Source organism: Electrona antarctica, assembly GCF_951216825.1.
Source record: "Electrona antarctica genome assembly, chromosome: 12".
NCBI lineage: Eukaryota > Metazoa > Chordata > Actinopteri > Myctophiformes > Myctophidae > Electrona > Electrona antarctica.
In genome coordinates, this window is record NC_136793.1 from 30,695,019 (window position 1) to 30,721,865 (window position 26,847).

General features: G+C 40.9%; 1 protein-coding gene across 4 annotated transcripts; it reads left to right on the plus strand.

The window, feature by feature from the left end:
• Window positions 1-1,137: 1,137 nt before the first annotated feature.
• mlxip (MLX interacting protein) lies at window positions 1,138-26,004 on the plus strand. 4 transcript variants are annotated; one of them, XM_079516774.1, is made up of 18 exons: window positions 1,138-1,701; window positions 5,936-6,042; window positions 8,373-8,458; window positions 8,731-8,820; window positions 8,916-8,957; window positions 9,976-10,216; window positions 10,694-10,783; window positions 10,973-11,067; window positions 13,734-14,322; window positions 15,311-15,423; window positions 16,488-16,599; window positions 16,710-16,822; window positions 17,094-17,201; window positions 18,301-18,428; window positions 18,536-18,659; window positions 18,834-18,963; window positions 21,339-21,477; window positions 25,305-26,004. In XM_079516774.1, the coding sequence occupies exons 1-17, from the start codon at window positions 1,394-1,396 to the stop codon at window positions 21,458-21,460; spliced, it is 2,598 nt and encodes an 865-aa protein (XP_079372900.1). In that variant the 5' UTR covers window positions 1,138-1,393; the 3' UTR covers window positions 21,461-21,477; window positions 25,305-26,004. The 4 variants fall into 4 exon arrangements, 3 of the variants coding, with proteins under 3 accessions (XP_079372900.1, XP_079372899.1, XP_079372901.1); XM_079516773.1 differs by lacking the exon at window positions 25,305-26,004 and adding an exon at window positions 24,046-24,431; XM_079516775.1 differs by lacking the exon at window positions 25,305-26,004 and adding an exon at window positions 24,046-24,431 and having other exon boundaries at window positions 15,323-15,423.
• The last annotated feature ends 843 nt before the right edge of the window (window positions 26,005-26,847 follow it).

The following is a 26,847-nucleotide window of genomic DNA, read 5'->3' on the forward strand; positions in this document are numbered from 1 at the left end:
TATGCTCATATGTCTATGTGTATATGTCTATATGTATGTAGATGTAATTTCTGAGTTGATTAGTGGTATAATGTGGTTACTCGGGTGGTTTGATGCGTATGTCCCTTTTTTTAATCCACCTGACACTGAAACATATCATCATTACGTCACCATCGTAAACCAATTATACCCTGGCATTGGTACATATCTTCATCACGTGACTCACGTCATGGGACATCCGCGGAAAACATACCTGCACGGTCTGCTTCTGTATGTCCCGTGCCAGCATATGACGTCATATCTTTTGCTGCTAAGGGACATTGGTACATATCTTCATCACATCATGGGACATCCGCGTGACGGAAAACATACCTACACGGTCTGCTTCGTGCCAGCATATGACGTCATATCACATTAAGTTTGAGTCGTTGTATTGTCAGGAAAACAATGTTACCATAATGTGCCCTTATAAGTGAATAGACATGGATTAGATGACCATAAGATTTATAGCTGCTCCAAACTATACCGAATTCCCTCCTCGATGATAAGAGCGCCCCTCACTTCACACAGGTGTGATTTTTAATAGTCATATCTTAATATGAAGATAAAATCCATGTATTTTTACACAATATTAAAGGGAACATTTAAATTGATGAAAAAAGCTTTTACTTTTTTTTTTGGTGACGATAAAAAGGTCAGAAGGACTGCAAATCGTACCGGTTTCGTGGAATGACTGTATATATATATATATATATATATATATATATGTATGTATGTATGTATGTATAGTATGTATGTATATATACATATATACATATACATATACATATGTTTTTTTTGTAAAAGCAGAAAAATAATTCATATTTGGTGATCAATTTCATTATATTCTATTCACACTATACATTTTGAAATGTTATGGTGATATGAACACATATTTACTATTGTAAATTGTATATTTTATATAATGTGTAACTTAAATGGCTACCCGCCTTACAAAATAGTGTGCGTTCGGTTCAAGAAACCAATCAGCCCGTTGGGGCTGGTCATTCCAAGTTCTTGAGAGGGTGTAGCTATGACTCTGGCCAATCAGAGACTCCTCCAGTTCCTGCTCTGAGGCTAGAAACACTTTTGTCAGCTGGTTATTCTGTTGATGGCAGGCAGCTAACGTAACGTCAGTTATCAGATAAGGCAGCAACAAGTGGAATAGGATAACGCGTTTTTAATAGCCATCCAAAATGTGTGAAGCGACGACTCCAAGTCGATGGGGCACAAACAAATAACGTCTTGTTATACCTTCTACGTATCTCCACACACCTTTAGCAAGCCACATGAAAGGAAGAGTTTTCTTGCTTAACGTTAGATAGCTAGCCAGCTAGCTTCTTAGCTAACGTTAGCTATTTGTCTGAGCAACGACATGGCCACCAGAGAACTACGACAGAAATATCGGCGTTCTATAAAACAGGAGCAGGATGACGACTCCGACGCAGAGGAACCTCAACTGGTATTCATAAAGTGCGATGGACGAGAATCTCAGATCATTCACAGCGGGCACTTCATGGTCTCATCGCCCCACATTGAGCACCCCCCGAAAAAGGGCTACGACTTCGACACAGTCAACAAACAAACATGTCAGACCTATCATTTTGGGAAGACCTTTACATCACATCTTTCCATAGATGCGTCGCTGACAAAGCTTTTTGAGTGTATGACCCTTGCATACAGGTAAACAAATGGCGGTGTCCGATCCTTCTGACACCCTCAAATGTGTAACATCATGTGCTATAATTTCCATTGATTTGCCTGCAAATGTTGCATTAGCGTTATCTATTATATGTTGATTGCAGCAGGCTGATGCATAGATATATAGGGGGACACTGGTTGCCCACTGGAGCCAACGTACTGTAGTGCCGCAGTTACATTATCCCATTGTAATAGTTTTTGAAGTGACTTGACTACCAGTCTTCCAGTTTCCCCACTACACGCCCAAAGTCACGAGTCTTACACTATCTGCAATAGCATTTGGTCAGTCATGTTAAAGACTTAACTCTTTCCTCTGAACTCACAACATGAGAACTAGTACTCTCATGTTGAGCCTTATAAACTCTGGTTTCACTAGTAGATCTATCTATCTATCTATCTATCTATCTATCTATCTATCTATTAATCTAATCTAATCACACGTGGAAAAAGAACACAGTGCTAGCATATGTAAAGAATTATCAAGGTCTTGGAGTGACATCAAAACCCATCAGCCCCAGCTGTTTTTTGATTGATTGAAATATTTATTAACAGTTTGCAGAATTACAGTACATACTACATTTCAATCACAACTCAATACAAAGACTGTTAAAGGACCACTTTTCAACTTCTCTTCCTATAATTGGTCCTAACTAATGTTCATGATGTTGTTTTCCTACTCAGTCTGTGTCTCATAGGAAGGCTGTGGGCAGTTCATAAACCCGTCCACCAGTGACATCATCGATGGTGAATCCAAGCTAATAGAAACGGCAGGCTTTCTTTTCCTGAAAAGTTGCAATGCAAAAGTTGAAGCCATCGTTCTCACGATAATAAAAATCAAAATATATTTTAAAACAAATCTTGTTTAAAAAAAAATCTGCCTAATGATGTCACTGGTGGACGGGTGTCCGAACTGCCAAAAGCCCTCCTACGAGACACAGACTGAGTAGGAAAAAAATGGTGGTGTTTTATCATGAACATTAGTGAGGACCAATTATATGAAGAGATGTTGAAAAGTGGTGAAGTGGTCCTTTAACTGTGAGTGGACGACCCAATAAAGCATTACACTTGTTTACAAGAGGGTCCGGTCCACCATTCATCAAAACATTTAGAGCCGTACAAATAGACACTTCTATATAGCCAAAGAACAACAGGAATTCATCATAAAGGAGGTAAAAAGGGAAAAGAAACATATACAGTGCGGGGAAAAAGGGCTGGGGGGATTCAGATTTTACGGGGGCCGTCCATGGTGCCCCTTGAGAACGGTTTTGAAGGAGTCAAGGGATTTGCATGTCTTAATGACTGTTGGTACGGCGTTCCACATTTTGGTGGCATAGGAGCGAAAATAATTGTCCCTTTTTTCGTGCCGAATCTGGGTTGCACATGGTTTGTTGCACTCCCTCTTGTTGTGGGTGTGGACTTCGTTAACATTAACGAAGTATTTAGACAGGTACATGGGTATCTTGGTGGTGTATCGAATCTTGTGGACCAGACCCATTGCAAGATGCTGTACTCTGTCTTTGACCCTAAGCCATTCCAGCCTGTCAAAGTGGGCAGGGGTGAGGGGGGTGAGGCCAAGTAGGAGCCCGACCAGTTTGTTTTGGGAAGTCTGGAGCCTTGTTTTAAGGGCCTTTGAGTTGCTAGCGTATTGTACATAGTGTACGAAGTTAACATAAGATGATGATGATAAAAATGAATGCCCAAAACAATTCTGGCATCCCTAAGTTTTAAGTGTTAATAATTCCGAGGTCACATCAGGGAAGTGAATCAGTCACGTGGCTTCCTTATATCATTTTCTTGCACATGAAGTGAGTAATTGCACTTTGTGAATGAATGAGAGCATTTAAGGAGACATCCTGACAGGATATAAATGGTTCTATTGGATGAACTTGACCACGTTAGATTGGGAAAATGTCTGGATTTAGGATTTTAACAATTCTGGTTCCTTAATGATTCCCTTTAGCGATTAGGAAGATCATTGCAACATACACACAAAAAGGCTTTCTTAGTCAAAATATTAGGGTTTGTTTTGCATAGATTGTGAATTTATTGCCAACCTCAAGTGTGCAATAAATTCAGTTCATGACTAGAAACCCCTATATGATTTGTCAAGCATGCTGGCCACTGGGTGGGAATTGGGAAATGGCATAATGTGATATAAAACAATTCTCATCTAACTCTCAATCAAATCTTTGAGAGAGTACATTTAAGTAATAGGTATTCAGTGATATTGTCCAAAGTAAACAGGTGTGTCACAATAAGTGTTTTAGGCATACAGTACAGCAGGCTTGCTTCTCTTTTTATGACTAGGTGAAAAGCCAGCTGCTCTGAGGATCTCCCTCTGACTTTCTTCTATTTATAGAATAGGAAGGGAATACCAGTTTTGGTAACCTTTCCCCTTTCATCCCTCAAATGCAAAAGTAAATATACCGTAAGCTGCCTACTGTATTAGATGTCTGTGGGAATGTTTACTTACAGAAGGACAATCAATGGCTCTTATTAAGATTTATTCTCAGGAAATCTAAATTCTTATAGTGTTTTGTAATCATACCTTGTATGTTCAAAACAGTTATATTTCAGGAAATAAAATAACCTGTCTTCCAATGGATAGTCACAAACTTAGTGATCTTTGATCTACAAGCTCACATAACTATGCGCTTGTGATGAGACAGACATGTCGATCAACAGTTGATGAGACATGGTCTGTAGGTTGTCTGTATAGGGGGAAGGTGGCAATATAACGTTTGACAATCTGGTCAGACTCGCCACACTCGCATGCCAAGCCGAACATGATTCGAAGCGTCTGACCCCAGAATGTAGGCGGTTCAGCAGAGTCCATTGCTACCAAGTTCCAGATGTAGCGATGGAATCGTATGGGCCCGGCTGTCACACTCTGCTTCCAAGATGCCCCCAGCCATGCGTTAATATAGACAGGTCTTCACTTCAGGGATCGAACGGAGCATCTCTTGTACCGCTTTATTTACTTGCTTGGAGGCACCACTGTCGTGGTGTCATGCAGGATGTGCGAGTCATATTTCTGAGCAAAACCTACTACCTAAATATAGTAAATAACTAACCTAACCAAAGACAAACAAAAACCTACTCTATTTAAAAAAGAAATTACAATGTGTGGCACTCACCTCTATTATAGTGTGTGTATTAACAGAATATCTCCTACATGTTGTGTATAGGCTACCACAGGGCTAGCCAGTCATGCTGTATCTGGTAGGTCGTAGATATAGACCGGGACAGTTGGACAATGTTCCTCAGTCTTCTGTACACGTGTGTAATATTGTCACAATGTCACTGCTGACCTTTACCGGTTGGTTCAAGGGATGGTATTGAAAACGACACATGCCTCCTCCGATACACAGGGAATCACCTGTCGCTTCTTTTCACCTGCCAGTGAATAGCTTCACCGGGAGGACATAATGTGAACAGAGGAAAACCCTATTCCTCATAGTTCAACACCCCTACAGTTACAGTACAAACAGGCCTTGACCAACCTGTAAGAGTCGCTAGTGCAGGTACAAAGAACTCCTATCCCATGATCCCTGACCGGTTCCCTCCCGCAAACATGCACAATTGTTTGTTGAAACGCTCGGCCAATATGGATGAATGCACAATGGATGATTCAAAGTTTCAAACAACTAGGGCCCTATTTGGAGCTTCTTAAGTCAGGCTATTATGACTTTGGGGACTACGGATGAAATGTTGTATCTTTGCTAATTCTGGTGTATTTACGTTGCATTTATTTGTAATGTTCCTTTAATATGCTTGTCCCGTCAAAATAAACAAAGTAAAGTAAAAACCTAGAGGAGTGGCCAATGCTGTTTTGAGTGGCCAAACAGCATTGGCCACACCTCCAAGTCTTGGTACCCGCAAAATAGGGCCCCTTGTCTCCACAGTGGTGGTCAGGAACTTCCTCTGCACCAAACATACTTTTGACAAGCTCTTGACCGTGGCCAAGCAGAAGTCTGTTTATCTTGTGAAGTTGTCAATATTACCAGTGTTGGTCATGGTGACCATTGACTGCGTTCTGTACTTTCTTTATATTTTGGACTACCTCTCTCTGGTTAAACTTTTTTCACCATTTGCAATCAGGACAAGCAGCTCATCCAGTTATAGAATTGTTGATTTTAATTAGTTGATTTAGTTCATGTTTTGTGCATGTTCATGAGAAATTGATTTACAGTGTTGTTTTCTTCTCCTTTTTCAGTGGCAACTTGGTATCTCCCAAATGGAAAAACTTCAAAGGCCTGAAACTGTTGTGGAGAGACAAGATTCGTCTCAACAATGCCATCTGGAGAGCCTGGTATATGCAATGTAAGAGTCCTCCTCCACTAAGTCAGGTGTTTGGTATCCTGTTTGGTATTCTTGTAATGTGAGTCTGCGTGTGTGTGGCACGCCGTTTGTCCCACTCAGCTGTTTTTTTTTCAACTTGTCATTGGAAACATCGACTCTTTACTAGTATATGACCGCCAAGCATTGCTGGGTATCCGACAAATTGCAGCTCCTCTGGTGAGGTTTAACTTGGGAGGACCGCACCCCTCCCTCGCTGCTTTCAGGCGAGACTGTCAGGCTGCTTATGTGCCTAGGTTCCTAGACCACTGGACCAGGCCCGATGGGCAAATTTAACATTCATGTGGACTGCCCTTATCCCGTGCCCAGAGACTTAAGTTTCTGAACACTGTTGATGCTTTTAATCTTGTACTTGATTGATTGATTGAAAATTGTATTAACAGTTTGCAGAATTACAGTACATTTCAAGCACAAACTCAATACAAAGGCTGTTAACTGTGAGTGGACGACCCAATTAAGCATTACACTTGTTTACAACAGGGTCCACCATGTTCAATTCATCAAAACATTTAGAGACGTACAAATAGACACTTCTACACTACTGCATGCAACAGGCCCCAACCACGAGCATGGGCACACTCTCGATCTGGTTTTATCCTTTGGTCTACCTGATTTTAATGTTTGAGTTGGTGATCCTATTGTTCTGACCACATGCCATTGTTCTTTGACATCTCGCTCCCCTATTTGAGTGCAAAACCACTCTCCCTGGCCAGCCTGTGCTGTATGATTAACCCCTCCACTGCTGAGCGGTTCTACTTTTCAGAATATTCATTCTGACACTGGGCCCTGTGTTCATTTGAATACAGAGGATTTAACCTCATCATTTCTGTCCACCTTTACCAGCGCTCCTAACACCGTAGCTCCACTTAAAGCCATGCATCCCAAACAACACTCCGAAACATGGCTAAATGACTTGTGCTGGCAGGCGAGAATGCAGGACAGCAGAAATAAAATAAAATAAATATAAGGTTACAAGTGTCATTTGAAATTCTGAGGGAAGCCTGGACAGCATATCAGAAGACTGTAAAAACCAAAAGGATGATTTTTTCCCCCCGGATATAATTTCAAATAACTGCCACACAAACCCCTTGTTCTGTAACACACCAGAATGGATGCTTTACCAGAGATGTGTGAAAAATCTCTACACTTTCTTTATTGATAAGATTGCCTCTATTAGAGCTCAGATTGTAATGCCCTCTTTTGATCCTTCCATAACTGTCACCTGCTCTGCTGCTTTTAAAGAGTTTGTGTCATCCCCCCACCTTGAAACAATTGTTTCTCAATTAAAACCTGCATCTTGTCCTACTCACATTGTACCACCAGTCCACCATGCCTTTTCAAGGAAGCCTAGCAGACTATTGGGCCCAATGTCCATCATAAATCAGAGTCTTGCCACAGGTGTGGTTCCGATTTATTTCAAACATGCAGTGGTGGAACCCTTGATTAAAATGCCGAACCTTGACACCTCGTTTTTTTTCTTCTTCTAATTTTAGACCCGTCTCAAAACGTCTTTAAATGTTCTTTAAATGGGTTCTTTAAATGGGTTGGCACCATTGTACATATCGGAACTTGTACCTCCTAAAGAATCTACAAGCGTCCTGAGGTCGACTGACCAGTCACTTCTTAAGATCCCAAACACAAAGCTGAAATCCCAAGGAGATACTGTAGATCATTTTCCATTGTAGTGCCCACACTGTGGATCCATCTTCCACCTCATGTTAGAGCTGCCCAAACCTTACCTGTGTTTAAATCACATTTGAAAACTCAGTTATACTCCCTGGCGTTCAAACATGCTGATTACGATTTGCTGTCTCCACTGCATTATGTCTTTGTTGCCCTGTTTATTTTGTATTGTTTTGCTCTTGGTATTTTAGTATTTGTACGTAAGTGTACAGCACTTTAGGTTCAAAGTTATTTTAATTGTGTTTATAAATAAAGTGGTTTGGATTGGATAATGTAGATGGCATTGGCTGTTGACACCTGAATAACGGACTGTTTTTGACAATGCAGAAACCATCTGGATTCTTGAATTTAACACTTGAAGACCAAGTGGGCAGAATAAGAATTACAATTTCAGTGAATAACACTATTTATTTTTTAGTATTAACATCTGATCCTCAATGATGGCATTGAGAATAATTTCACTTCAGTAACAAGTCTCAGTAACAGTAACTTTTAACATGTATAGGTTATTCAGAGCTAATGAACCCTCAACCACAGAACAGTCACCTCGGGTATTATTTGTCATATTTGTAACCTTTACAACTGTAAATACGTCATTTTTCTCATTTCAGATGTGGAGAAAAGGGAGAATCCTGTTTGTCATTTTGTGACTCCACTTGATGGAACTATAGATACAGAAGTCCATCGACCTGCTGAGGTAAGGACAGAAGAATCGTGTGATTGGGATTTGTGCATAACCAGCATTTGAGCAGTACTTCCATTACTGTTGTTTCTCTCTAGTAATCAAATTCCTTCCTTTGATCTTTTTTTTCCCTCACATCACCACAACTGATTTACTTTGTTTTTGCCAGCCTTGCATGTTCTTCCCTGTTGCAGTGCTATTTCCGTTTACCCCTAACTTTCGATTCCTTCCCTGTGCTTCAATTGTTTTGTTGAATTGCTTTTTCCACCTCCCTTTACCTTCTATAGGCCATCAGCACAGAGGGGAAATATTGGAAAAGAAGAATTGAAATCGTTATAAGAGAGTATCACAAATGGCGGACCTACTTCAAAAAAAGGGTGTGTTATTGGAAGCAATATGTCACATTTTAAAACAAAACTGTGGCTTTTTAGTCCATTATAATATATATCATATAACACAAATTCTGTTACAGTTACAGAAACACAAGGATGATGACCTTTCAAGTCTGCTCAAGGTATGGTCAAGATTGTACTATGTTACGTATATCAACTCAAATGCTAACAAAGTCAACATCTGGTTTACAAGGGTGAAATTAAAGATTGAGAATTAATCTGAATTAATCTTTCCTTGCACTCATTTTTTATTTATGTGAATGATTAATTATTAGGCACGTCATAAGTGAATATCTTCCTCTAAAACATAGCATGATTAAGTACTTGTTTATGATTATCATAAATATGTGTTGTAGAGTATGTTAACATATTTCCCGCCGTTGATGTAGTTTTACGTCAAGTCTAATCTAGCGGTTAAGTGCTGATGATGTAAATTTACGTCATGTGCTCTTTTCAGTCGTTTATGATAGATCACGCTCTTATATTATGGTTCTAGGTTGCTAAGCAACAGATACAACAGGAATTTGACCGGAAGTGAGAATTTCGCCTGCCGTCCGCGTCATCAGATTCTATTCTATTTCAGAATTTATCTCAGATTCTATTATATTTTAGAATTTATCTCAGATTCTTTTCCCAGATTGCGTTTTCGGTCAAAACAAGCTTTATTCAACAGCCCATAAGCAAAGAACCGACGATCGCGGCCACAAATGTCTTTTCTGGGTGAAAGACAAATCTGTCACAACACAGCGGTTTTCTACACCCGGTTCACGTCTCGGGTCCTCAGCGTCTCGGTGGACCTTCAAAATAAGGGTTTCACTGAAAAACCATAAGAAAACATTCGTCTATTGAGAAATGTTGACCCCAGTGTACACCTATTGGTGAGAGCAGGCAGTACTGCCATACGCTCAAGTGCTCCCCTGGACAAATGGGGATTCCTTCTTGCATTAGTGGTAGATGTTTAATCTCTCCCACAGGAGACCCGAGTTAGCACTTACAAGTTATAGATTGCAGCTCCCACAGTAGCTAGTTGTGGGTGTTTTTTTTAATTTCTTCTGGACTAATTTTCATAGTTATGCTGTACTGACTCCTGCATGCATTTGTCACTCACTGGTTTGCTTGCTGCATTTTTAACAATCAAAGGGGCCAGAGGAGCAGTTTTCACTGTTTGGAGAAGTCTTTCCAGACACACTCCGCGCCTCCTTTTATCAGGATGAAGAGATGGCTGCTCGCCGTGTGTCTCGTAAGAGCCACGAGTCTCCTGTCCCCATGGAGATGGATCCACTCTTTGATGTAGACGTGCTGATGTCCGAGTTCTCTGACACGTTGTTCTCAACTTTGGCCTCTCACCAGCCCATAGCTTGGCCCAACCCACGTGAGATTGGTGAGAGAAAACATACGCTGATTTAAAAATATAAAACTGCTGAAAGTTTCGAAATCTTTAAATAAAATAGTATGCATCATCTCAAAACTGACTCATATTAGTTACTCCATGGCCTTTCCTCTAGTCTAGTGCCACCATTAGGCTGTTCAACTTGCACAAAATGCACACAAGTAATCTCCAAATCCAATGGGCAGATTACCATGAAACCTGCTGAATACAGTTCCTGAATACCTTACTATTTGAGTAACTCCATCACATATACTCTAGCACCACCCTTTGGGTGTAAGGAGCTGCACAGACTCAAGGCGTTTAGATTACCTCCTGGCTCACTTTTGTCTTTTCATATTTTCTTGCTAACCAAAGTCCTAGTATTTAAAAACTTTAATGAGCTGATATTGGTGGTTGCATCCAGTCATAATCTGCTTACGACATGTTTTCTTACTACTTTCCCTGGTCATTCCCCTCTACCCTCCTCAGCTCATGCAGGGAATGCAGATATGATCCAGCCCGGGCTGATCCCGTTACAGCCCAACCTGGACTTTATGGATTCCTTTGAGCCACTGCAAGGTAAGCAGTAAGGCACAACGTTGATTATAAAAGTGTTACACACACTAATGGCACACCCTTTTTACCCGACTCAGGTGCACAGTGGTAGCTTTAATGTTCTAGTAACTCTTACTACAACAGTGGTCATAGCCTAACACTTTAAAAAGTAGTTTGTTTTACTAACATCTAACATAGAGACTCTTGTTCCAGACTTATTTCACAGCTTCCGTCAGCCTGTCTTCCCTTCTGTTTCCCCCACTGCATCATCTGTTACCCCTCTACCCAGCAACAGCACCCAATCACAGGTAAACAACCACCCAAAGCTTAGACCCTAACACACCTCCCAGTGTCACACACAGAGCTCACCCTAGAGGTGTCTTTTGTTCTTGTATGGATGTTTAATTAAAAGGGATTTGGAATTCCACGATTAACACCCAGAACGCCTTGGGGTATTCATAACAATTAAATCAGGACGCCCAGCGATTTGTTTCTTCAGGACCTATTTCAAGGTGTCTCTGCGCCATTTTGGGAAGTAGCTAGATGTTAGCCTGGCTAATAAGCCAGACCGAATCAGCCGTTGGCAAAAAAAAATTGCCTGCCGGCGGATTACGGTCTGGAGAGGCTCAATTGTACGCCAATTTCCTACTGGTGTGGCCAATCGGGACACGGTATGCAATATGGGCGGGCTTTGGTACAGTGACGTTCAATGCTTGAGACCTTTGACTGACAGTAGCTCTAACCAATTGCGTCAAAGAGAAAATGTTTGAACCCGCCCCCCAGGAAACAAGATCCATACACAGCATCTCCAGACTCAAATACCACACGAGAGTGTGATTTGAGTCTGGCTTATTAGCCAGGCTAGCTAGATGTAGCCAAAACACCCCTGAGGTGATCGACAACAACGCGAGGTATGATTCATTCTAACGCGACTAGCGACGGGACCGCGACCGAAAACATAATCTTTGATTAGAATTGGACGGAATGTTTTAGATCAAGAGTTATTCACGTTTTAAGATTTTCGAATCCGATCCGCTAAAATGGGGGGGAATATTTTGGATGACGTCCCAACCGGAAATGACATCGAATGTTGCCCAACAGACGCTCCCAGCCTGTGGAGCTATGTGATCGGTTTTGATATCAATAAATCTCCGTCCTTTTATTAATCTCCGTCCTGGGCGACGTGCGTTACTATTTGATAGGACGGAGAACTCTGTTTATGCCGCTCAGGGTGTTAACAGTCACCAGTTTCTGAATGCATTTATTAAACATAATATAATCACTGTCAGGTGGAAAGGTTCTATCTCCATATTTAACCTTTTTTCTAAGATCTTGTTTTGGGCTTTTCTGCCTTTATTCGAGGAAATGGTGAATGAGAATGACACATCAAATCCCTGGGTTCGGGAATCGAACCCAGGACATGATGTCAGGGCATCAAAGCCCTTGTATGTGCCTTAACCACTTCGCTACTGGTGTTGGTGGCTTGGTGCCCCACCATCTTTAATCTTTATTTTTCTTTCCGTTTTTCCCCCATAAATTAACAGTTTCCCTGCGGTGATTAAACAATCGTGTTCCAGATCTCCCTGCCTAGTTTACACTAACCTTTGAAGAGCCACTGCGCCGACTTGATCTTTGCTTGTCATGAAAAGCCGCTTTAAATGGGTGTAATGAACACGCACGCTGCGCGGAACCGCCGCCATTGTAATGCATTGGGCCTCAATTTCACAGAACCCTTTGCATGCCGGTGCGACTGATTTTTGCGATGGCGTCATCAAAACACGTCACCTGACCTATCCCACTCTGTCCGATGGAAACCCTGTATGACTTAAAACGTATTAAAAACTCTGATTAAACAATGAAAACATAACTGGAGAGAAGCTGTTCTACAGTCAATTAACCTGTGTAAGTCGTGTTAGGGAGGGAAAGTAGTGCCTTGTTGCCAGTGTTATGCAAAAGTAGTGGCAATAGACGGTCTACAAGTTCACTGTGTGTCAAAATAGGGATGCCAGCTCTGTCTATGCGTTTTTATAATATTTAATCAATACAAATGTGTGTCTAACTACATTGGTTCTGAATACAGGTTTATTTTTTTAATTTCCTGAAAAGTAATAGTTTTGGAGATTTCCAGCCCACATTGACGATATGTAACATGATTATCTTAGTGAAGTTTTTGTATCATTTATCAACTGTAAGACTATCCTACTGTGGTGAATTGGGTGACTAGAAAAGTGCAGGAAATTGGAATACACACACACACACACACACACACACACACACACACACACAGTATAGAGCATCGCAGTCCCGCCCCCTACCATGGCCCAGGAAATGATTCTCCGTTCATTTTCCTCATAGACATTTAAGAAAGTATTTATTTAAAGACGTTTAACGCCGCGGACAAAGGCAACTCGAGTCGTGACAAATCATGACAAAGAAAGAAAGAAGGAAAAAAAACGGCAGGTTACAACACTTTTTTTGTTGTTTTTCTTCTTTGTAATTATTTGTTTGGTCCAAAATATTGTTTGTGTTGTCATGAGTTGTCACGACTCGAGTTGGCTTTGTCCGCGGCGTAACCGTCTTTAAATAAATACTTTTTGAAATGTCTATGGGAAAAATGCATTTGGATTCATTTCCTGGGCCATGGTAGGGGGCGGGACTGCGACGCTCTATAGGCAGCTTCTGAAGGGTGGAGGTAAAAGTCATGATAATTTGTAATGCTTCGTATTTAATGAGCCACTTTAACAAAGCACCGCAATTTTTCTTGAAAACATGATTTTAACAGGTGGACAAATAGGTAACATGCTTTAAGAGAAGTGATTTGATTGTGTGATGTGGATACAATAATTTTTTATTTCCCAAAACATGTGAGCTATCATGCACTCTGCCTACATATACAGTACCTACCTGCAGTACCTGTTACTGTATATACACTGACAGCATGTTTGTTGTCTTTTAATTTCTCATCCCTTGCTAGGTCCAATTGATATCAACCATGCAACTCTCAGGGGATCATATCTCATCCCCTGGCCCCCTGCCTATCACCACCTCCATGGCCAATCAAACCAGTGGGACAAGTGGAGGTGATCCTGCATTTGTACAAGGCTACATGACGCTCTTTCCTAAGCAGGTGGCCTCCAGAAGTCAAACAGGAGTCTCCTCAATCTCTCACCCCACGCTGCCTCACTGCCTGCCAGGTCCAGGGATGGCCTCGGCGGCAACTCTGGTTCCTTCGCCTCTGGACGATACCTCAACACTGGATGCCAGTGGAGTACCCACTGTGATTACAAATAGAGCCACCTCGCCTGTCACAACAAGTGATACTGCCCCCACCTTCAGTCGCAGCTCAGAGTATAGCTCCTTACCCACGCATGCTCCACATCCACCTGTTCCACCACCCCACCTCCAGCCCCTGGCACCACCGCCTGCCACGCCCCCTCAGCAACCGACAGTACAGACTTTTGTACTTCCTCAACCCATTCAGCCTTCCAGTGCAAACAAAAAGCGCCACATGCAAAGGATCGTTCCTGCTAACACCCTCCCTTCTTCTCACCTCATCCTCACAGGTCTGTCACTTATCTCATATTGATATGCATACATTCATATATTCTAGATTAAAAGAAAACATGGATTTGTTACTTGCATGAAAATGTACATACATACCTTAATTGGATTTAGACTAAATTATATATAGGTCATAGTTCAGATAACAGCTTTGACAAGGAGAACTATCTATAATACCCATGTAATTAGGAGTTAATTTTCTTTGCATATCCCCCTAAGAAAAAGGATCAGGGCCTATTTTCAGCCATTTTCCTGTAAAAAGCACACAGAGGACAGTTTCTAACCATTAGCTGGCATAGCTGCCCTGCCCTAATATACTGTAATGGTGTAAAAGTAATGGCGCAGTGAAGCTGTATCGTTTACTGTTTCATCAACAACTCGACATATGAGCTGCACAGCTGTGGTAACTAACCCGTGTAGTAAGTACTGGGGAGGCATAGCTCAGGAGGTAGAGCTGATGCTTGGGAAATGGAACATTCCTGGTTCGATCCCCGGCTATGATAGTGTCGGAAGTGTCCTTGCGCAAGATATTGAACCCGTAACTGCTCCTGATGAGCTGGTTGGTGCAGGTTGGTTTCCTCTGCTGCCTGTTCATGTGCGGGTGAATGTAATTTCTTGGATGAAAGCTTTGGATGAAAGCTCTAGTGACTAGAGCTTTGGTAAATGCCAATGGTGCATTTATTTAGACTAGAGTCTAGTCTATATAAATGCACCATTGGCATTTACCATTTTACTGAGAGCTGGTGGTAGTAGGGTGTTGTGCTCCACCTCAGCAGTACTTCTCCCAGGGGTCTATTGCACTGAAACGGAGATAGACGCCTGTGTTCTAGGCTGATAACGACATTAAGCCTCTCTGACCTGCTTATTTAGTGCTCATACATTGTCTAAAAAGAATGCAAAGACTGATTGGGAAAGTCCATAGCAGTTCATGATGTTTCTATGTTTATGTTGATGCTTTTCATGGACTTTAAATGATATCTGCTTTTCCAGCCCCCTTCACAGGTCATGCTAATGCAGTGATTGTCACACCAACAGCTCTGAAAGCAGATGTAGTCCCAAGTGCAGGAATTGTGAATGTCATTGCTTCCTCAAGCCTCAGAGGGGTATGGCAATTTATTTTGGAAATACATTGCAATAATTGACATGCATCTATAGATTCTTTAAGGAACTATCAACTATCATTCCTCAAAGGAATTCCTCATAGAATTCCTTTGCAAGATTGAAATCCAAATGTAATACATAATACAGTCCCCTAATTACTAAGTATTTACAGTACCTGGTAAGTATAAGGTAAAGTGTAGTATATTGTTGTGTAATTAACACTGGTAAATTGAGAAACTACGGCTGAAATACTCCAGTATTACAATTCAGCATTGTGCAGTTGGGACTAAGTCAGTAATAAATTGTCTATAACTGTATACTTCATAAGAATGTAGGCACCCAATTCTTAGAAACAGTTACAATTGTAGTTAAGGTTTATGTGTTATGGTAACACCCCATGTTTAATCATGCTGTCTAGAACAAAAGATAGTAGCTAATTAATCTAGTAGCTAGTTAATCTATAAGGATGACTTGTTTGTTTCAGTCGTATAACCATTTTCGCCCCGAGGGGCACGTTATCTAATTTACCATATATTTACCAGGTAAATACTTAGTAATGTACTGTAGGGACTGTAAAAGGAATGGTTACCAAGATGGGGTATTGATTTAAAATACATTTAAAACTTAAAGCGGCATTATGTAACTTTTTTTTTTTATGAATACATTGCATTTTTGTCCAAGGTTGGTTGCATTTTGTCTCCCCCTGCGCTTCTATTGAGACATTCAGATTGTGTCAAAGGTCATATTTCAACTAGACACAGTATCTGACACGATGTTTGACATGAAGGTCAAGATTCAATTTATCCCCTGAGCAAGCAGACAGGCTCTATTAGCTCAATGGTAAAAACTTTCTACACACACGCACAAAACCAGGTAGGAGAGGAAAGTTACATAGTGCAGTCTTGTAATCTGTCCTTTTTGTTAGGAGTTCAGTACATTACATCATTTTAAGAAAGGTTGTAGTCTCATGAATTCATGGCAAAAATTAACTGATCTAAACTGTCGAGATACTGTATTATGTCCAATTAATTTGTTCATTATTTAATTTCTGCTATTTATCTCTCAGACTCCTGGATTTCATATTTTGCCTCAGGCACACAAGTCTCCCCAGCCAATTGTCCCTAAAGAAGAGACTTATTCTTCAAGCCGCAAGAAGCAAAACCCCTCCACTAGCGCTGGTAAGGCTAGGGCAGGCATGACATAATTACACAGATTAAGTCTTGAACATTACTGCTATTAATATATTATATCCAAGGAATCTATTTCTTATTTCCATTTTTCCTTTCAGTGCACAGTAGGCAAAGTTCAGGTCAAGGGTCACCATGTGGGTCAGACCAAGCCCCCAGTCCTCAGTCCCCCCTCGGCAGCAGTACTGTCCTTACAAAGAATGAACCAAGCCAGGTGTGTGTGCACAACATGTGTCATTATCAGTTTTGAATGACGGGTTTGCATGCATGATATATCTTTGTTATCATTGTTTTCATAATATGGACAGTGACACCATAAAACAACTTTTCCTAATTTGCGGAGAATTAAATCTCAATATAAATATTCATGCATTGAAAGGCACTTGAGTAAGTGTGAAAGCCTTGTGTATCGGTACCATTTCCCCCTTTCTTACAAGTGTGCTAGTATGTGTTTTTAATGTCTGATATTGTCTGTTATGTTATAGAGCCGAAGGGTGACTCACATATCAGCTGAGCAGAAGAGACGCTTCAACATAAACATTGGATTTAAAACACTGCGCAACATGGTTCCCACCTTCAAATCCCAGTCCAATGTAAGCCTTATATCAGTGTTCTCTGTATAGGCCAAAAGTGCAACCTCGCAACCTTGTGCAACGGTCTCAAGATATTTAAAGACATTTAAATTGGTTCAGGCGTGAAATTACTTTAAAAACTGAGTTGAAAATAGAATCGGGCAGAATCCCTGGTTTTAGAATTTGAAAGTTGTTGAATGTGTTTGAATTACAAATGAAGTGGTAGAGGAGGCTGAAAACACAGCCAAAAACAACACGCACATCTAAGTACCTATTAGGCTGGGTGTTGGATCAAATAAAGTCAAATCAAGAAAAGAAAGAAATCAGCACACCATTTTCTGCTCCCAGATATTTCTTTTACCGAAGTGGTAACGTTTCGGGCCGCAGCCCTTCATCAATGGTGTACGGATTTATTTATTTTCTTGAATTACAAATTAATACATTTTTCTTCTGTTTATTTTATTTTAAAAGACTAAATCTCAAGTCTACTATTTTAAAGAGACATTTGATTGTATTATTATTAATTATTATTATTAATCACCTGTGCTCTGGAAACACCCAGGTTACAAAATTCTATGTATCATTTGCAAAATGATATATTTAAAATGTTCTTCAAAATGGTAAAACATTGGCGTGCAAGCAAGATGGGGCCCTTTTGTACAAGGGCTACTTCTGTGTCTTTGCCAAATGCTGTATAAAAAGGCTGTTGGAATGTTAAATGTCTGATCTTCAAAAAACATCCATACAAATTTGTGACTACAGTACTTTACTGTGGCTGATTTCTTGTGAACTGAACAGTAATAGTTAATTGATTGTATTTTACTACACCTCTATGATGCAAAAAGAAACCCTTCTTTTCTGAAACATGCATCATGTGACTGAAATAATGTTGCATCTCATGCAACTAAATGATGAAGTCATCTGTAATATGTGTAACTTGTGTTGTAACACAACCATTATAGTCATCTTTTGATCTTCAGTACGAATTACACGTTTTTTTTACAGTGATAGATTTGGCAAGAACAGTATGTAGAACTTACTGCTTGAGACGGTGTACTCTGCTGCTAAATGGTTTGAATGGCTTTTCTAATAGCATTATTCACTCACCAACTGCATTCAGATCAGCAATGCAGGCACGTTACAGAAGACAGTGGAGCACGTTGGTAAGCTCCAGCAGGAGCGGCAGCAGATGCAGGACGAGGCTCGGAGGCTACGAGAGGAGATTGAAGAGCTAAACTCCTCCATAAAGTATGTTTCTACACCATAGCTCCTGTCAAGCGTACAAGCAAGCATGTGTGTGATGTGATGTGAGGTCTCTCTTATCTCCGCCTATCTTATCTCTCTCTTAACCATAGCCGGTGTCAGGAGCAGCTGCCTGCCACAGGAGTGCCCATCACACGCCACCGATTCGACCACATGCGGGAAAAGTTTGATGAGTATGTGAAGAGCCGCACTCTTCAAAACTGGAAGTTCTGGATTGTATCCTTAACCTAAGTTGATTACACCCATAGAGATTGATATGATGTGGTTACAAATTACATCCAGATCTCATATCCTATGACATCCGTGTTATGTTATCTGTGCGCTATTTAGATTAGACTTTTGGATAAGATATCACATCCTTGACCCATGACCCTTGACCATCTGTTCCAGTTCAGCATCATCATCAAACCTCTCTTTGAATCATTCAATGAAATGGTTTCTACTACAAGTAAAGCCGAGCTTTGTCAGACCACATTGCAGTGGCTTGACCGTCACTGCTCGCTTCCTGTGCTCAGACCTAGTAAGTAAAACAAAACCCACAATAGCCCCTTTAACATACAAATACACATTACTTCACCAGCCCCCTATTCCAGCCTCATCACCCACCTTTTCTTCCCAATACATTTTTGTTTGCTTCTTTTATCGCCTCAGAAGAGAGGTTTCTATCTATTTCTATCATATTTATCGTTAATCACCAGGGAGCAAGCAGTTGGTTTCTTTTTTCAATAAAGGTCCTTAAAAGCCTCTTCCCATGACACTTTTGCGTAACGGGTCCCGCACACTGTCAGAAAACTTGCCAAAAATGTTGCTCTTTATTTCAACGTTTCGGTCTATTCGACCTTCATCAGGACAGACAATACAGGACACAATAACCACCAAACATTTATAGACCACACCCCCAGTGAGAAGGTCATGGAGATACAGGTCATTGGCTGCACAGATAACCAGAACCCTTAAGACACTCTCCTCAAAACCATATTGGACCCACCCTAAATAGAGAAAAGGTGTATGCAATCCCATAAAACAAAATACAACAATTTATCAGGGTCAGGGCATCACTAAAGAACAAAGGATCATATGACGGTGTAAGTCATCCAGGTTTTCAATATCTAAAAGACAAGAAAAGTCATATTAGTGGACCCAAAAGTTTAAAAAACACAGTGAGAATACAATATTATAGAGAAGCCACAAAAGTACAAGAAGATAAAAGCACAAATATATAAAGGCAGTCGATCCAATCAACGCATGATAAATCACGTAAACGTCATGTTAAGTGTGAATTCATCATTAAGACCCTTAGGGGCCAGGTTTTGCAATGTAAAGATCCAGAATGTTTCTCTTCTTTTTAGCATGAGGTCAAGGTCGCCACCTCTGGGTGGCATTTGGACTTGTTCTATCCCCTGAAATCTAAAAGAGGATATGTCATGCTTTAAGACTTAAAGCATGACATATCCTCTTTTAGAGTGCAAATTGCTGTCGCTGTTCATTTTAATGACTTAAAGTTTAAGTCATTAAAATGAACAGTGACAGCAATAGGCCTTATGCAGCCGACACTTCCGCGTTCAGCTTGGGCCGCCGGACCGCTTCCGGTCGGGAGAAACTCATTCACTGTGAACGTACGGTCGTGATTTTGTAGGAATAAAGTTCAGTACTTTATACAACACTATTTAATTTGATAATGTGATGCCATAGTTTTTCATAGTTTGTATTATTTGTGTTGTGACGTTGACATGATGACATGAGTTAGAAACGTCTTAAATCTCCTGTTAAAAACGAGAGCTCTTCATGTATTTCTCCGTTGTTGCCATGTCCGCTTGTTATAAGCGACTTGGGGCTTGGCTTCTTTTCATAGACCTGGTTGCTTATTTCTCTCACACAATCTGGCAACACCGGTTGTTTACACTGCTGTGTATAACAGCTGGAGACGAGAGGTAGGTGTCGCCAAATTGTGAAAAGGAGATTTAAGACGTTTCTAACTCATGTCATCATGTCAACGTCGCAACACAAATAATACAAACTATGAAAAACTATGGCATCACATTATCAAATGAAATAGTGTTGTATAAAGTACTGAACTTTATTCCTACAAAATCACGACCGTACGTTCACAGTGAATGAGTTTCTCCCGACCGGAAGCGATCCGGCGGCCCAAGCTGAACGCGGAATTGTCGGCTGCATAAGGCCTATTTGCACTGCAAATGTAACACCCGGGAATTGAACCCAGGTCTTCCACATGGAAAACCAACATCTTAACCACTAAGCCAAGGGATATCCCCATGGCTCGGGGGAGATATTACACTTTGGAGGCCATCAAGCTGAGGTTGTGAGCCAATCTGCTACCCAAAGCCTAGGCTGATGCTCAATATGAATTGAAAAATCTATGTAAATTTGCAACTGGCAGTGGCATTATTTGCTCTAGCTCTTTTGCTTATGAAGAAGCTAAGGAAAGAAATCTGTTAATATTGCGTCTGTATGCCCTTTTTTGCATTGTTGGCTTGCTGTGCTCTGATTTGCTCAGGCTGAACAGCCAAACTGAGGGCTCTCTACTCCCCAACTACCTCCGCAGCCAATTATGAATGCTCAAGTGAATGGGTACAGGTAATAGCCGGTTAGCAGCAACGGCATGGGACACACTGTAGACCTGGAATCAGGTGTAGGAATTCCATAAAAACAACACTGCTATTCTACAAAGTATACATAGGGCATTCATTTATAAAAACAAACCATAAAAGATGAAATACCATCAGGAGATACAAGGTTTCTGCTCATCAGCGACAATATGTTCTGTTAATTGGGGAATAGAACTGTAACATTACAATAGAATTACCACCACCCTTGCACAGTCCAAGCCTTTGACAGTCAAGTCATGGTTGATGTCTTGTGGTTGTTTTGCAGTGGTCCTCAGTACCCTTCGCCAGCTAAGCACAAGCACATCCATTCTCAGTGACCCGTCCCTGCTGCATCAAGAAGCCATACAGGCGGTGACCAGCAACCAAACACCTTGTGGGGATTTATAGCCATGTTCTCAAGAGAGGTGAGGTTGTGAAACCTTAGATTGACACTGGAAAAGCAATCAGTGGAACTGCTCATGCTTTATCTTATGGCCATTCAACAAAGTTACACTTGGTGTCTTCCAGTTATCTGCTACTTCCCAGGAAATGCAGTTGTGTCCTGGCATTTGCTATATTTAAACTTGTAATGGTATGACACATGAATGATTTTTTTTACTTGTCACGGTATTACGGTTTTATTTCATTTCAAGTGAACCTGTAACCATGTGACAATAACCCTCGGATCAGGAGCATTATACCAAATTAATCACACCTGTGGGTGCGACGTCACTTTATAAGTGCGTCACACACCCAAACACTCTTCCTCCTGGTCGGTAAGATACCAGCTTGTGATTTTGACTATCAATTCTTCACGGTACTGGATGCCTACTTTGGGCTGCCTTCTAATATGTGGCACCGCCTTGGCGTACCGTGAGGCTGTATCATCTATGTTTGTTGCAGGTGACTATTGTGTTCGTTGTGTGCGATACACATAACTCACGTTGGTGACAGCTGTGTGCTCGTTGCGCGTGAGCGTGAGATATACTCTCATTCCTATTTGGTAAGTGTATAATGTTTTCTCCCCTGCAAGTATAGCATAGCCTACACTGGCAGCACTCCACACAGCACTGGAGCGGCTTCTGTTAGCCTGGCTCTGCTGTTATTTACAGGCTACGGCCGTCTTCTTTGGTGTTGTACATGTTATGTTGACTTCCCGCATCTTGGACAGTGCGCTTTCGCCACCTATGCCTCCGGAGTGTTGTTGCAGACTTGCAGTCAGGCTTTGCCTTGTTTAGAGGGTTTTGATTCATGGTTTTCCTTACATTGATTATTATTAATTGTTAATATTAATATTGACAATATAATATCCGGGTGTTCAATTTTCTTGATGATGGTTGGTGTGTGCACCATCTGATAGCCTGGCACGGAGCCACACAGAAGTTGTGTTGGCACATCTGGTTTTGCTCGGTCTGCATCTGAATGCAGAAAAGAGTAGCTTACTCCCAGCCCAGTCAGTTGAGTATTTGGGACTTCTTCTGGATTCCATCACCATGAAAGCATGCCGTTGACCATAATGACCAACGCCTCTGGCACAGGCTAGTGCGCAGTCTTGGAGGGCAGGTCTGTTCAGGGTCGTTGGCCTCCTGCGCAGCAGGTGGCATGGAAACCTCCTCGAGATGGAGGCGGTTCCCCTTGCTCTGAGACACTTCCTCCCAGTTGTGTCGGGGAAGCAAGTCATGATAAGGACAGACAACACAGCCGTGGTGTCTTACATCAACCGCCAAGGTGGGCTGAGGTCCCCAACGCTGCATGCAAGAGTGCGCCAGTTGCTCTAGTGGGCACAGTTCAATGGTGTCACCCTGAAGGCTTTCTATCTTCCGGGACCCCGAATGTAGCAGCTGCTGTCAAGGGGGACCCCACCCAGGTGAGTGGAGCTTGCACCCCCAGGTAGTGAACCAGATATGGTTTCACTTTGGTAGACCTGTTTGCCACGGAAGGGAATACTCACTGTCCTCTGTGGTCGTCAATGCATGGACCACCAGGACCACTGGGGGTAGATCCACTGAGCCTTTCATGGCCTCAGCAGAGGCTGTATGCTTTTCCCCCACTTCCTCTCCTGCCGGCTTTCCTCAGGATGGTGAGGTTGCTGCGCGCCCAGGTACTATTGGTGGCACCGAATTGGCCACAGAGACCATGATTGGGAGAGATCTACGAGATGCTGGAGGGCCAGCCATGGTGTCTTCCAGTCAGACAGGACTTGCTGTCCCAGGCAGATGGCAGGGTATGGCACCCGGAGCCTCAGATGATAAGGCTTCGTGTGTGGCCCTTGAGGGGCGGCATTTTCACCTGAGTTTGTATTGTTCTCAGTTAAATATGGGCACCCGTGGATTGTGCTCCAGAATGTTCGTTTCCCTTGATTGGAATTTTTCAGTTTTTTGGAAATAACCTGGAGAATGTTTTGTAAACATGATTTTCAGTTGACAAAAAAAAACTTGTTGGTTTGGCCACTTCACTCTCCTTGTGACTAATTTGGTATACTGTTCATGTTGTCACATGGTTACAAGTTCACTTGAAATGAAATAAAACGTAGGTTTACGTATGTAAACCCGGTTTTATGAATGAAAAGTGAACCTGTAACCCTTCATTGTCACTCTGGCCCTGAAGGCTGGCCCTGTCATGCCTTTTCAGTTTTCATTTGTCAGAAAAGAGTGTGACGCACTTATAGAGTAACGTTGCACCCACAGGTGTGATTAATTTGGTATAATGCTCCTGATGCGAGGTTTATTGTCACATGGTTACAGGTTCACTTTTCACTCATAAAACCGGGTTTACATACGTCAACCTACGTTGTTCACTATACTCACCTCCTGGATTTTGGTACCATTTAGATTAACAAACATGCTTTATTTAAATGGTAATTATCCTTTGTGATGCAAAAATACATTTGTAAAAGGGAAAATGTTAGTTATCGTTTCTATTCATGGTTTCCCAGATGTGGATTAATTGATGATGATTATGATGTTTTCTGTTATTTTTCTTTCATTCACCAGTGGGGTCTCACATACGTACTGTAAAGGTCCTGTAAAGGTGGACGCGTCTTTCAGAGAAACGGCGGAAAAACGCTGCTACCTTTATGTAACTGTCAAATGACAGTAAAAGCCAACATTCATGTTCTTACAATTGGAATAGAATATTGTAATTGATTATTGTAAAGTAATTGACTCATGTAGTGGATATGTGCAGCTCAGTGTCAGGGAGCGGTGCTATGTCTATCCTTAATATACCATTCTTTTGCATGCGTTTTAAACTGCAATAATGGTAGTGTGCAGGCTGAACGTTCTTTCAGCCTTGTGTGTGTGTGTGTGTGTGTGTGTGTCTGTGTGTGTGTGTGTCTGTGTGTGTGTGTATAAGAGCTGCTTATACATACTGATAAAATTGAGAAAACATTCATATGTAGGCTAGACTATGCCAATTTGTTTTATCAAATAAATACGGCACAATTCGGCAAATGTACTGTGCTATTTTTGCATTGCACATAGTAGTTTTGTTTTGTTTTTTACTGAAATATAACCCTGTTTATATTTACAATTGTACCTACAGTACAATTTATAATTTACAATTTAGGCATTTAGCAGACACTCTTAATCCAGAGTGATTTACAGTAAGCAAGAACAAAAAACATGGCAATACATAAAAATAGTCATCATGAATCGTACGTAAGTTAAGTACACTATCATGGTTGGGTAGGGCTGTGACTCATGCACAAAGATTGGAATGTTAAGCTCTGCCTATACCCCTTGATGTATACACAAAAACAATGTTTTGAGATCTTGCCTTATCCCATACATGTAATAACATAACTGCAGCAGTAGAATTCTGATACAACTGTTACTTTATAAGTTTATAGAATCACTATGCGCTACAGCAGACGCATGTGATATGTTAAAAGCACCGCTGACACCACACTGAGGTGATGCGTCCCATGTGCTTTGAGCCTGGTTCTCCGTCCATGACAAAACTATGCTTCCTTCCTATTTTTTCACTTGCCCTCTTAACGTTGCTTGGTGGAAACCGTATGGCAAATCAATTGAAAAGCCAAAAGGCCTCGAAGGGCTGTTCACAACATCATGGATAAGATTCATAGAGCCCTTGTGAGGAGCACCATACCACTCACTGTAACAACAATATAGATGTATACAAATGTACAGTATTACAAAGGTTTAGCTGAATGTGTAGGAGTAACTATACTTTTTGTTCACTCAGGGCTGTGCTGGTTAGCGTAATAATTACGCTTATGCTTTTTCTCTAGAACCAAATGAACAAAACTCAATCAAATCAGGATCTTTTCCAAGGGAAGACAGGTCAGCGTGTTGTGTGAACATCTAAAGCTTGTCAGCATACAAGCATACAGGTGCATGTCATGGTTCTATATCAAAATGACTTCTGATATGTTAATATTCAAGGCACCTTTTAGTTTTTAGCCCATGCTAGGCTAATGGGATTATTGTTCCCAGAGTCTAGTTGGCTGTAGTTTTTAAAAGGTCTAGTACATAGAAACAAGTTGAAAGCCATATCGGAGAGTTGGGTAGCTTATTTACCCGTCCATTTGTTTTTTGTTTTGTTATTTACTGCAAATATGTCAAAGCTTTTATTTTTATTTTTTTGAGAACCATGGAATTGGGGAAATGTAGCTTGTGTAATCACTGTATGGTCAACTTTGTTTGATGATTGTCTTTTCTTTTTGTTGCCTCCAGTTCTGCAACATGTTGAGTTCTTTGTGGTTCAACACTCCTGCAGTCTTCAATGGAACTGGTGGCTTGTGTTACTTTGTATTTATTTCTTTTCTATAGAACAACAATGTTTACTTACGAATGGCTTATAGAAACAAAAGTACCATTGAGAGTGATGTTTTGTTTTTGTTACTTATAATCTACAGGATATTGATTCTGTATTATACATATATTTAAGATTACTAAAATCTTTTAGTAATCTTCAAGATTGTTTTATCAATAAACAATTACCCCTCCAAGTAAAGTCTCTCATGTTACAATGGAACATTGCCAGCAGTCATTAAAAAATAATGCAGTTGAGCTTACCTACAATGTTTTCTTTTTTGCCAAGCTGGTTAAGTGTGGACAGGTTTTGGTTCAAATCAATCAGAAATACAAGTGGCTGTAATAATTGTGCAGTTTTCATAGTTGAAGACCCTCATCCACATTAGCTCTTCAAGTAGCACATTGGAGTCTGATGTGAAAATCTATAGGAAAATGCTTAGTTTTCACAGATTTATTATGTATAAAACAATATAGCCTTGCATATCAGATCTGCCTACTTCTCTCCAAATATAGTGTACAAATTAACTTTACAAGTAAAGATGTTTTCTCATGCTGTACCACGGTGGTCTTTGTTCTCTTCAACTACTGTAGCTAGTTCTAACATGTCTTGATTCAGGATAAAACTAAATTAAACCACAATTGTAACATTCCTTAGACGTTTTTATCATTCACTTTTCTTTTTTTGAGTTCACATTCCGTTAAATCAGGTTCTATACATTTATGTATGTAAATAATACATGGTAAATCAAATTGATTTGTTCAATTGTGCACCAGTAGACATTTCACATACTTTGAAAGTCATCATTCTGAGGATTTCTTTTGGTTGATGAATACTTTATTACAAATGTAAACACATGGTACAGTAAGGCATTAAGGGGCCTTTCACACCCAATGTTCACTTAAAAGGTCCGGATCAGGGACCACATTGTTGCATTTTGTTCAGTTAGCGTTCACATGGTCATCCCAAGATCCCCAAGATAAACTGCTTTCAGTTGCAACCAGAAGAGGGTGTTCCTC

Excerpts from the sequence above, each read along its gene's own strand:
- mlxip (XM_079516774.1), top strand. The coding sequence starts at position 1,394 with ATGGCCACCAGAGAACTACGACAGAAATATCGGCGTTCTATAAAACAG. Across the intron at positions 8,958-9,975 it reads ACCTTTCAAGTCTGCTCAAG|GGGCCAGAGGAGCAGTTTTC; the intron begins GTATGGTCAAGA and ends TAACAATCAAAG. Across the intron at positions 11,068-13,733 it reads GCAACAGCACCCAATCACAG|GTCCAATTGATATCAACCAT; the intron begins GTAAACAACCAC and ends ATCCCTTGCTAG.